We start from the raw sequence: 11,778 nt of genomic DNA, 5'->3' as shown, positions 1-11,778 counted from the left end.
TGTCCATTCACGTCCCCATTCATGACTTGACTGGATTCCAGCCTCAACTCAGCCTTTCCAGTGTTTCACATGTGCACAGTGCAGTGCAGCTGAGTAGATGCCCCCAGAGGTGACAGACAGCTGGGAGTGGGGCTCTGCAGGTGGGGTCCCGGAGCAGCCGCCAAGGCCCAGGGCTCCAGGCCAGCAGGAGCAATGCCCCCAGGGTGCCTGGTAGAGAGGCAGTCATGGCTCCCAGACTGAATTAGAATGTGCATCCTAGCATTTGCTCGCTAAGAGTGGAGCACACCTCGTGTGTTAGCATTAGCCCCACGGCCTTGTCACTCACCAGCTGAGGTTCTGAACATGGCATCGAGCTGGTCCCCCGTGATGGCTGCTACAGGGAAAACAGAAGGGCTCTTGGGAATGGGAGAGGTAAGGGATGCAAGTTCAGGAACAAGGACAGTGGAGCTTTTCAAGCTCTTTGGTTATAATTTTTATAATATCTTATTTGTTTCCCATGAGAGTCTCCTTGCAGAGATTAACTGTAAAAGTCTTAAAAATGGGACAATTTGAATATCAGAGCGCTGGCCCTGGGTTGTGTCTGCAGTCACAGCCTGTCACCAGTGGTCTCCAACTGCCCAAATTATTTCAAATAACCTTAGATTGAAAACTGGTAAATGAAGGGAAAGAACAAAGCTTCTATGCAGGCGCTTGTCTGTGAACTGACTCGCGTATACGGAGATTTTCCCTTGAACGTCCGAGTTCCAGCCGGTACCCGAGGGAAGCAGAACGCCGCGTTTGGCCGTGACTGATGCATGGACGCGCGCTGAGCATCAGGGGCGGTGCGTCGCTGGAAGAGAACAGACCTCACGGGCTCTCGATGAAAAAACGCGCCACCCCCTGCCGCCGTCCGGGTGGAGCCCCTCGGGGGCCTGCAGTTTACAGGAGACACCAGGACAGGCAGTGTCAGCGACACGCGTGCGGTCTGCACGCCCAGGGGACCACGTGGGCGGAGTGACGGCGCGGCAGGCGGAGGGCGACCCGCAGCGACGCGAGGACCGCACGCGGATCCCGAGGCGAACACAGATGGACAGCTCGGAGGCGCGGACGTCTGACGCCGGCTCTTCGCTGTTCGAGAATCACTTTTCGGGTGAGACGGCACTGACGTTATTTCCCGGACTCCGTTTCAGCGCAGTGGCTTGGCCAGCGGCCCCCTGCGGCGGTGCGGGGGACACTGCGGCGCGACCCAGAGCCCGCCGGAGCGAGAGCGCGGGCCAGCGGCAGGGCAGCCCCAGAAGCGGCGCGGCCCGAGAGCCCGAACCACCCAGGCCACGCGGGCTCAGGCGAGCACCGCCCGGCGACTGCGCAGGCGCCGCCCCGCCCACCGGCGCTAGCGGGAGTTGGGCGGGAACGGGGTGACTGCGCAGGCGCGAGCGGCTCGGTCAGCGCGAGGTTCTTCCGCTGTGTGACCTTCTGACCCTGCTGTCCGGCGCGGCCATGGCAGCTGTCAGGGCCCTGGTGGCTCCCCGGCTGGCGGCGGCCTCCACATTCGCGCCGCTCCCCGGCCTGAGGCCCCTCCTGCCCCACAAACCAGCGCCCTCCCCGCGCGCGGCCCTCCACGGCTCCGCGCCGCGCCCTGGGGCCAAGGTCGCGCTGGTGAGTGACGACCGCGGGGCTTTGGGGCGAGGTCCCCGAGGCTGGGCACCCCCGAAGCCGCAGCACCCACGCTCCCCCCGCCCGAGGCAACCCCCAGCGGGTGGGCCTCCGTGACCCGCGTTCCTCCCGCAGGTGCTGTCCGGGTGCGGGGTCTACGACGGGACGGAGCTCCACGAGGCCTCAGCGTAAGCGCCTCGGCCGGGCGCCCGGGGAGGGGGACGGGGGGTGTGCGGGCCGCGCCGGTTGGGGAAACCTTTCCCGTCACAAGGCGGAGGGGCTGACAGGACGCAGGGGGGCCCAGCAGAGTGTAAAGTCACCCCGTGAAACACACGGAGGCCACAGTGAGCGCCCCGCGCGTGCTGTCCCCGGGGATGGCGCTGCAGGGCTCCCTGCTGCTGCTGGGAACACCCACGGGTTACAAACACTGCGAGCTGCTGCGTGGGTTTTGAAACCGTAGCTTTCCTTCCGCTGCGTCAGCGCCAGCGCGGGTTTGCATCCAAGAGCCTTTGGCTGTAGACGGCCCGACCGTCGCTGATGTAACCTGTCGGCTGTTGCTGAGCAGTTCCTGTTTTGATTTATTTTATTTAAAAAGTTTCCTGTGATCAGGACCGGCAGGGGCTGTCAAGTTCAGAGTGAGTTCCAGGGGACAGTTAGGTGGGGGTTGGGGATCGCGCCCCTCCCCGCCCCCAGCTCCTGGCCTCATGCGCACGCGGGAGCCTGAGGCTGGCGGCTGTGCGCGGCCGCGAGCCTGTCTGCCTAGGAGGTGCCCGCTGCGCTGGTGTTGGCGCTGACGAAGACTTAACTTGAGAGTGTGCAGAGCTGGTGGGTGGCAGAGGCTAGCAGAGTTTCCTCTGGGAGTCGGGGGACCAGAGCACAGCAGGCAAGGAGTAGCTGGGAACAGGTGGGAACCTCCCAGCACAGGTGGAGCTCCCTGGGGGGCCCTGCGAGGTTATGAGGAGCAGAGCCCCAGGGGTACCAGCGTGGTCCCAGCTCTGCCAGGTTACATATCTCGGGCCTCCACCTCTGAAAGGGGGACAGTGACAGCACCGAGTCTGGGACAGGCTGGTGAGTTATTGCGTTCCTGGCACACAGGAGCCCTCAGGGAGACCTGAATGTCTCCCTGTCCCCACCTCCATGACAGCAGAGTGGGGGAAACCAGGACTTGAACTTACTGTCAGGACCCAAAGCCCCCCACAAGCCCTTGAGCCCCACATCAGTTGGCCTGAAGGAGGAAGACACCCCAAAGCAGCCTGGGAACCCACACATCCAGGTTGTGACACCAGCTGGTCCCACTGTTCCCTGTGCCTGGTTTGTAAAGGGACCTTGGGGAACAGCTGGTCTCTGGACGCTAGTTCAGTGACGATGAATTCCAGTTGTGAGCATTTGGGTCTTTAGCAAGCCAAGCATAAATTTTTGCAAAGCAAGTGGGATATTAACATAGAATTCACACCTGGCATTCCGCTAAAGTCTTGTTTTTAAAAACACATTAAAAGGTGAAGCTGGGTTGGGCGTGTCTCAAAGCCTGGTCTGATTTCCTCCTGTGCAGGGCGCTGGTGCACCTGAGCCGCGGCGGCGCTGAGGTCCAGATCTTCGCTCCTGACATCCCTCAGATGCATGTGATTGACCACACCAAGGGGCAGCCTTCTGAGAGCGAAAGCAGGTGTGTGTTTGTGGCCATGAACGGGTGGGTTGCAGCTCCCTGAGAACCTGCGAGCAGACTTGTTTCAGCTGAGGCGAGTCGGTTGAGATGCACGTCCATCTCCAGGCGCTGCCTCCAGACTGGCCTGCACTAGTGTTGCCAGTCACGGAGCCTCCCCTGCCATCTCTCACCCGCACAAAGGAATCCCTGCTGAATGAGCTCCATGCCTTCTCTGTGACTGACGGTGTGCACCTCACATAGGCTGTCCCCTCGTTCACCTGTCTGCACCCCACACATCTTTGAGTAGCTCCCGGAGGCCTTTGTGTTGCTGAGGCCGCATGTGCTCTGAGACCTGCGTCCCCCTTCTGTCCTGTCTCCTTCCTGTCCGGCCCCTGGAGGCTGTGGTTCCCAGACAGTGCCTGGTGGGCAAGGGGCAGAAACCACAGGGCTGAGGGTCCCAGTCAGGGCCCTGTGGTCTCTTTTTCTGCCTGGGACCCTGGCTGAGGGTGGCAGAAGCTCCTGCTGTGCAGATTCTGGGGTGCCCCATGCACCCCGCACAGCAGCTTCCTAACTGTCCCACCTCTACCTGCTGTCCAGCTGGTCCCCGCGTGAATGCAGTATGGGGACAGAGTCCCAGAGAGCAGTTTCCAGGCTCTCGGCCTCATGTGGAAAGGTGCTGGCTTGGGTAGTAGATGGTCATCAGCTGTGGCTAATTGACCCTCAGCTGTAACCAGTTAGCCAATTAGCCCCTGATATAATTGCCACGGCTGCGTTGGTTGGTCAGTCGGTTGGCAGGGGTCGGTTGACAGGCAGAGAAGCGGACAGCAGGTTGCAGGTCGTGTGGATCCAGCCTCCAGTGAGACTATAGTGGTATGACTCCCCTACCTATGGCTCTGTGGGTGTTCCTTTTTGGCCTAGCCATATCCTGTGTTCTTGTGTGGGGAGCGGGACCAGAGAGAGAGCCCGCAGGCCGCCTCGCATGACAAATGGCGCAGCGAGCAGGGTCTCCCGCACAACAGCGGTCTGCTTCAGGCACTTGGGGTTTCTGTCTTCCTCGTGGTCCCAGCTGATGCGGGAGGCTCCAGCTGACTTGGCGTGGGTTGCCAAGTGCCCATCTAAAGGGTTCTGAGCGTAGACGTAGGCGCCTGTAGCTCTGTCGCCTTTCCTAGGTGTCGACCTGAAATTCACGTGTGAGCACGCCCACCGGCCTTTCCTCTTGTCATGGGAGCTCCATCCGCCTGTTCTCCCGCCTGCACGCTGAACCTCTTGTTGGTCTCTCTGTGCTCTTTCCAGGAATGTTCTGACGGAGTCGGCAAGGATTGCCCGCGGCAAGATCACCGACCTGGCCCAGCTCAGCGCCGCCAACCACGACGCCGCCATCTTCCCTGGGGGCTTCGGAGCCGCCAAAAACCTGTGCGTGTTTGAGCTCGGAGCCTTGCGCTTTGTGGTAGATGGGGACCAAGTGGTGACATGGGCCACTGCTGGGGTCTTGAGGTCCAAACGATTCACATAGTGCTGTGACAGGGAACCTTAGTAGGGTGAGGCTTTGGTCGCATTTTAGCAACATGTGGGTTTTCCTCTGCTCCTTTCTAAGCCCTCCTGGCACCTGGCCGCTGTCCCAGGTGTGGGTCCCTCAACCTAACCACAGCGTGCTAGGTCTCGTCACATCACAACCGTGTCCCTGTAGGTGTTCCTACAGGCCACACAGCATGGAAAACTACTTTTCCGGTCACCTCTCCTGACTGGAGGAAGGAGCCCTTCCTTGCTTTGCCCTTTGGGTTGTTGCCATGGCAACTGGATGGGAGCCCTGGAGGCCATCACTGTGCTGTGCTTTGGGTTTCAGGCCTCTTTCTGTCACTCCTGTCTCTTCTTCCTGTGCATTTCATGGAAACACTGTGCCGGCCTCACTGTCCCAACACGTCTCTCCGTGGTGGGCACAGGGCTGCAGCAGTGACAGGTCACCACACAGCTGTCACGGCTGCATAAGCACGCGGTGTAGGGCACATGACAACTATACGGGTTTTGATGGAAACAACAGATTGGCAAATCAGCCCCTTGTCGCAGATAAGAATGTTCCTCTGTCCCAGGCCTCTCTGGTGACAAAATCCTGGCTGTGACCGCAGGCAGCCAGCCCTAAGCTTGCCTTCTTGCTGCCTCGGCCATCCTGGGGGCGCTGCAGCCTCCGTGCTCCCCACCCCCACTGAGGCCCCCGCTCTGGGCAGCGCTCCAGCTCAGGAATCTGCTTCCTCATGTTGTTCCTCATGCCTTTGTCCCCTTTGCGCTCAGGCCAGGCGGGTGTGGCTCTCCCCCCACCCCAGCCCCGCACCCTTCGCTCCTCGTGGTGCTGTTCACACCTGATGCTATTCACACCTTTCGCAGGTGTCCAGTACCCATCTCATCCTAGACACTCCCTGTGCTCTGCGACTTCTCCAAGCCCTGTCGGAAGTGCCCACTGCCGCTTCGTGGTCTCCTCCCTTCTGCACCCCGTTCCGTACTCCCCAGGAGTTTCATCAGCAAACCTCCCCCTTCTGACCCACGTTCCCAGCTGCCTGCCCGAGGGTCATGTGAGAACATTGTGTGATTTAGAGCCGAGCCACTTACCTGCGCTCACTGGCCATGAGAAGCCCCACGTATTCAAGGGGATGGGGTTGGTGGGCTTCCAGCCTCAGCCAGGGTCCCTGTACCCACCGTCCCCGCTCACCCTGTGGGGTCAGTTGACCGCTTGGTTGTTTTCATTCCCCCTGCAGTGGCACAGTGACCCCCTGGTTGGCTCTGCCTGTCCAGGTACCCTGCACCCCGAAGTGAGGGTCAGCGGCCAGCAGGCTCCCTAAAGTCTGACTGCTCACGGCCCCTCCGTATCCTGACGCCTCTGGGAGCCCTGCTCCCACCTGACATCCACTGCCTATCCCGAAAACCAGCCTTTCAAGTGCCACCTTCACAAGTCTCCTGGCGGAGATGGCAGAGAACGGTCCGTGTCAACTGGGCTTTCATTTCTGGCATGACCACGGTTTCTTTCTTGGAAGGATGAGCTGGATTCACAGACCTGACTGTCAGCAGCTCCCCTGGGGTGAGGGCGTTTGAGGATTTGTTGGGTTGTGTCCCCGTTAGGGGCTCAGACAGGAGGGGCGCCAGTTGTTGGTGCGTCCGTGTCAGCTCTGGAGGACACGCGGTGCCCCGGGCCGCCACGCACATCTGGGGGAAGCTGCGGCCCCTGGTCATAGCCCATCCCTCGCGACCTTTCCAGAAGAAAGGCCAGTTCCCATGTCTGTGGTGTCCGGTGGCTGCTGGGCCGTTAGGGGGCCGTGCACGCACGTGGCAGTGATGGGAGTCTCCCCGTTCCTCCTACTTGGGACCCCTGCTCCCTCGCTGGCACTGTTACCAGCTTTTGTGTGAGATTCATGTATTTGGTGTTTTACAAATTGACCCAGACAGTAGCCGCTTAAGCCCCCTGATCTGCACGTTGTCCTTTCTTACTTCACACTCACCAGTGTGGCGTGTCATTGTCTAACAGCTGCTCACGGTCCCACTGGGTGGACGACCCAGCGCTGATGGGCACGTGATTGCCAGCCCTCTCCTTTGTCTCAGCTTTCGGACGTATAGTTGGCGAACACGTGCTGAAAGTGGAAAGTCGTCCATTTTGATGTGTGAACACACTGATAGCATCACGGCAGGATAGTGAACGTCCGTCACCTCCAGACGCTTCCTGGCCCTTTGTGCCAGCGCCGTGCAAGGGCCCTGGGTGGAGGAGTGGGACCCATGACGGGTGGCGGGGGGAGCCCGCAGCACAGCTCCTGGCAGAGGGGGTGAGCCTTGAGATTTGCTGGGTCTCACCTAGCTGCCTTCCAGAGGGTGGAGGCAGGCGTGTCCGCAGACTGGGTGGGGAGACCATTCCGGACTCCTCAGCCGCTCTTGCTCTGCTGGGAAAGATGATGTCTTGTTTGCATTTCTTTCCTTTGTTTGTGTAGTGCAGCGTCTGTCACGGGTCTTAGGCCAATTGCATGTCCTGTTCCTTGGTGTCCGAGCTGGGAGCACGTGGGTGTGGCTCGCGGCCTGAGCCTATGGCCTTGGTTTGCACTGGGGTCTCCTTTGTGTGCTTCTTTCTCTTTCAAAGAAACAGAGAAACATAATTCTATGAGAAGCCATGTACACATGCGTGAACACACACGTGCCAATTACATCAGGTTCTGGGCAGTTGATGGGACCACCCGTAAGGTCCCTGGCAGGGGGCGGGGGGAGCTGCCCATCGACTGGGATGTCAGGAAGCCTCTTCTTGCTGTAGGAGCACTTTTGCCGTGGACGGGAAAGACTGCAAAGTCAACAAAGACGTGGAGCGCGTCCTGAAGGAGTTCCACAAGGCGGGGAAGCCCATCGGGTAAGTGAGACTGGGCCTCGCTTGGGCCCGACCGGCCGTGGGACAAGGTGAGAGGCTGGAGTCCATGGCCGGTGGCTTGTGGCTCCAAGCCGGGAGCTGCCGCTCTGCGCTGTTTTGTCTTGAAAATTTTCAGCCCCTTCATTTTAACTGAGGGGGTTTCACGCAATTTCACAGGTGCCTTCCAGCTCAAAGTTCTGTGGTCATGTGGTTATGGTAATTTTTCGTGATGACTTAACAGGAAGGAGAGGGGATTGTCAGCTTCTAGAAGGTTCCCCAGTCAGTCCTTCCCGGACCCCCAACCTTTACCAGCACCCCTCGCCCTGCCTCCACCTTCCCATGCTCACTCAGCAGCCCTGTAGCTGCTGCAACTACCACCCCTGTTGTGTGTCGCTCTGGCGGCCCCGTTTCCTCATGGAGTTGCACGTGGGTCACATGTCATGGCCCAAGGTCTGGATCCTGAGGCCAGCTGCACGCTAGGGTCCCCTCACTTCTCTGTACCCTGAAGCTCGTTGGCATAGCCATTGCTCATGTCACAGCCCATGGTCCTTGGTCCTGGCAGATGGGCAAGGTTGGTCACACCTGCAACCAGGAGAGGGCCTCCGAGACCTGCGATGGGGACCCCGTGGTCAGACCTGATCTCATCAGACGTCCGAGCCCACGAGCCTTGAGGCTCCTTCCTGGGAACTGCGTGCTGCCGTGTTACTGGCAAATACCCTCCGTCCGGGCGGGAGGCAGGCTGCAGAGCACACTCCCTGCCAATGGGCAGCATCTCAGACCTGTCGTCACTCACCTGCGGCCTGTCCAGTTGCCGTCCTGGGAGCGGTCTCCTGCCGGGTCCTCCCGGCCGGGGGACTGTGTGGAGGGCAGTGGCCACGCTGCATGTCCCTCCTGGGCCACTGTCCCTGGAGCAGCCACAGTTATGTGGCAAGTGTCCGAGGCAGTGGCCCCTTTCCTGTGACTGGTCCAGAAGGACAACAGACAGGACAAAAGCTGAGCAGGTTGGCCCCCTGGCTGGGACACCTGCTGTCGCTTAAACAGGCCTCTCAGCTGAATTGGGGTCCACAGAACTGAGGCCCGTGTCGCCCCCAGTGGTCAGGGTGGGCAGGGACGGTGACATCCAAAGCTCCCTCGTCCCTCCTGCCACCTTCCTTGGCTTTCTCTTCCCAAAAGCGATGGCATTGTCCTGGCCGTGCCAGTCACCCTTTCCGGCCGGCTGGCACCTCAGAGGAGAATTTCCTGCCTGAGATTCCAGCTTCTCCCCTAGTCACCTCTGCCTGCTTGTGGGAAGTGTGCAGGGGAGTGGCGAGGGGTGTGCCCCCGACCCTCAGGGCAGGGGCTTCTGTGTGGGGCACAGACCTAGGTAGGTGGCTGCACAAATAACCAACGAGGGCCTCCAGGCCCTCCCTCCAGGCTTCTGGGTGCCTTTGAACCCCGACAGTGCCAGACGCCACTGCCGCTTCCTGCCTGTTTGGTGGCTGAGGGAAAGTTGCTCTCAGGTTTCTAAACACAAGTTGTGTAGTTGTTGTTGTGACACTGAGGGAGTATGGCAGCGTTTCTCCTGGCTTATTGCAGCTGTGTCAGCCCAGGGCCTTCAGGGTCAGCAGTAAACGCAGACACGAGAGAAGGGGGATGGACGCCAGGCGGGGACAGCAGACCCTGACAGCGCATGGTGGGGTGGCCAGCTGGAGCTTCTGTGCCGACGTCCCCCGTGCTCTCTGGGCTGAGCAGCTGGGCTCAGGCGCTGCTGTCGGGAGCCGCTGAGGAAGAGCAGAGCCTGGCACGGGCCCCTCTGGGAACGGCCTGCCCATGGGGGTCATGGGGCTTGGTGCTCTGCTCAGAGAGGGAACCTTGGCTCCCCTAGTGCAGGGCAGGGCTGCCGGGCATCCACTCACCTCCACACACAGGCCAGACGAGCTGCTGGTGGAACTGCATCCCGGGCCTCTGCCTGCCCCTGGTCACAGCCCGTCAGCACACCGTGCTGACCTGCTGCTGTGTGACAAACCACCTCAAATCTCGGGCCTGAGACAGCCGCCGCCATCTGTTGCCTTCTCTGGGAGTGGCCTCTGTGCCCCTGGACAGCAGGTTGAGAGGCCTGGCGCACATCGGGCAGCTGAGACTCAGCTGTCATCCAAATGGCCACCTCTCCACCAGCTGCCCTGCCCCGCCCCCTGGTGCCCAGAGATGCCAGCACATGGGGAGCGATCTGAGGGTCAGGTCACAAGTGGCTTTCCCAGACTTCGTGGGTCACATCTCCGTGTGTGGCCCAGGTTCGGGGGACAGGGTCCCCTCAGGGCCGGTGGAAGCTGCCCCGCTGCGCACCTGGCCTGGTGTCCACCCTCACGGTCCTGAGCTAACCGTGTTCTTCCCCTTTCAGCTTGTGCTGCATCGCCCCCGTCCTCGCGGCCAAAGTGCTCCGTGGCGTGGAGGTCACCGTGGGCCATGAGCAGGAGGAAGGTGGCAAGTGGCCATATGCTGGGACCGCAGAGGCCATCAAAGCGCTGGGCGCCAAGCACTGTGTGAAGGGTGTGACAATATCCTTTCCTGCCGGGCTGGCGTGGGGTGGGGGCCCTCTGGCCTTTGGGACACCTCAGGCAGACAGAACCGTTAACTAGAACTGCACTGTGGGGCTCGGGGGGTATCCGCTGACACGTGTGATAGGCACAGCGCCCGAAGCCTGGAGGGTCCCCACGTCAGTGGAATGGCACAGCACGGTGTCCTAGAGATGACCGCGTCACCCTTTGGGCGTCTGTGTGCTGAAGGTGGCTCTGTCGTCAGTCTCAGGTGTATGTGTTCCCTTCCCCCATGGAGAACAGATGGAGGTGAGGCCAGTTTTGTCACCTCCCAGGGTCTGTGTGACCCAGGGCAGGAGCTCAGGCTGCGTTGAGGTGGGTCCCAGCTGGACCGTGTGGACGAGCTCTCTTAGTGTCAGTTTCTTGATCTAAATGAAAAACAGGAGCTGCTTCTGCCTTCAGGGTCGTCACGGGGTCCCATGTGGCACGCTGCTGGACAGCGTGTCACAAAGCCAGCCCTGTTGGCAGAGATGGTGAGTGGCTGCTTCCTCTTGAGCACGTGCCGACCACGTTCTCAGCTGGTTCTGTAGCGCAGATGGTGCAGAAAGGGGGGCTGAGATCCACTGGGAAGAACGTCCCCAGTCACACTGGGGCCAGCGCGTGCTTGCTGGCTGATGCGTTCCCTAACTTGTGTCACGAAGCGCATGTGGACCAGAAGAACAAGGTGGTCACCACCCCGGCCTTCATGTGCGAGACCAAGCTGCACCACATCCACGATGGCATCGGGGCCATGGTGGCCAAGGTGCTGGAGCTCGCCCGGAAGTGACGCCGCCCGGCCGTGCGCGCCGCCTCGTCCCCCAGGCCAGCTGGTGGCCTGTTGGCCCGTCCGCCCTGAACACGCAGGAGTTTATTTCTCTGTTTCAGTCTGTGGGTGTTTCCTACCTGAGCGCTGGTGGCGCGCTTGGGCTTGGGCAAGCGGGTGTCAGTGTCGCCCTCCACTCAGCTCCCCTTCCCTCCTCGTGGGCTGAGCGGTGGCTGGCACTTCTCTCAGCCTTTGGGATGTACAAGCAACTTGATCCCAGTGTAGCCTGGAAATTAAGATCAGGGTTCAGCGTTCTCAGGAAAAGTATCAGGTAGAGAGGTGATTCTGTAATCTTAGTGTTTGGAAGGGAAGGTAATTTGCAGTGTGTAAATGTAGTCACCAGAAACCAGGAACATGCTTATTCACAGTGAAAGAGCCTCTAATCTGAAGTAAACACATACTAATTAAAACATCGTGGGGCTTTCGGTATCAGGCCGTCCCTTTGGCCAACAATAAACTCCTTTTGAAAATGGACACTGACAGCTGCATTTCGGGTCTGACTCTGGCAGATGAGGAATGTAAATGAGGTTTCTGAAATTAATCTCAGTTCTCTAAATCCCAGGAAGGAAGGGAAGTCGCAGGCGCTCGGCCTGCGTGGTTGACCTGCTGGGTGGTGACTGTCGGGTTGGTCCCAGGCCATGAATGGCGACTCACACGGGGCGTAGAGCAGGAGCAGTAACTTCTGCCATGTTCACCTCTGTGTATGGTTTCTGTTCCCGAGGCTTTCGGGGCAACCCCTGCGTGTGAGCAGGCATCACCC

The 11,778-nt window shown here is 60.2% G+C and overlaps 1 protein-coding gene across 1 annotated transcript; it reads left to right on the top strand.

The window, feature by feature from the left end:
• Positions 1-986: 986 nt before the first annotated feature.
• On the top strand, positions 987-11,492 carry GATD3 (glutamine amidotransferase class 1 domain containing 3). The gene is made up of 7 exons (XM_019745767.2): positions 987-1,635; positions 1,768-1,820; positions 3,182-3,295; positions 4,568-4,687; positions 7,554-7,646; positions 10,021-10,177; positions 10,854-11,492. The coding sequence occupies exons 1-7, from the start codon at positions 1,477-1,479 to the stop codon at positions 10,980-10,982; spliced, it is 825 nt and encodes a 274-aa protein (XP_019601326.2). The 5' UTR covers positions 987-1,476; the 3' UTR covers positions 10,983-11,492.
• The last annotated feature ends 286 nt before the right edge of the window (positions 11,493-11,778 follow it).

The sequence above is a fragment of the Rhinolophus sinicus genome, linkage group LG01, assembly GCF_036562045.2.
Source record: "Rhinolophus sinicus isolate RSC01 linkage group LG01, ASM3656204v1, whole genome shotgun sequence".
NCBI classification, from domain to species: Eukaryota; Metazoa; Chordata; class Mammalia; order Chiroptera; family Rhinolophidae; genus Rhinolophus; species Rhinolophus sinicus.
This window is presented reverse-complemented; position numbering and strand designations above follow the sequence as displayed.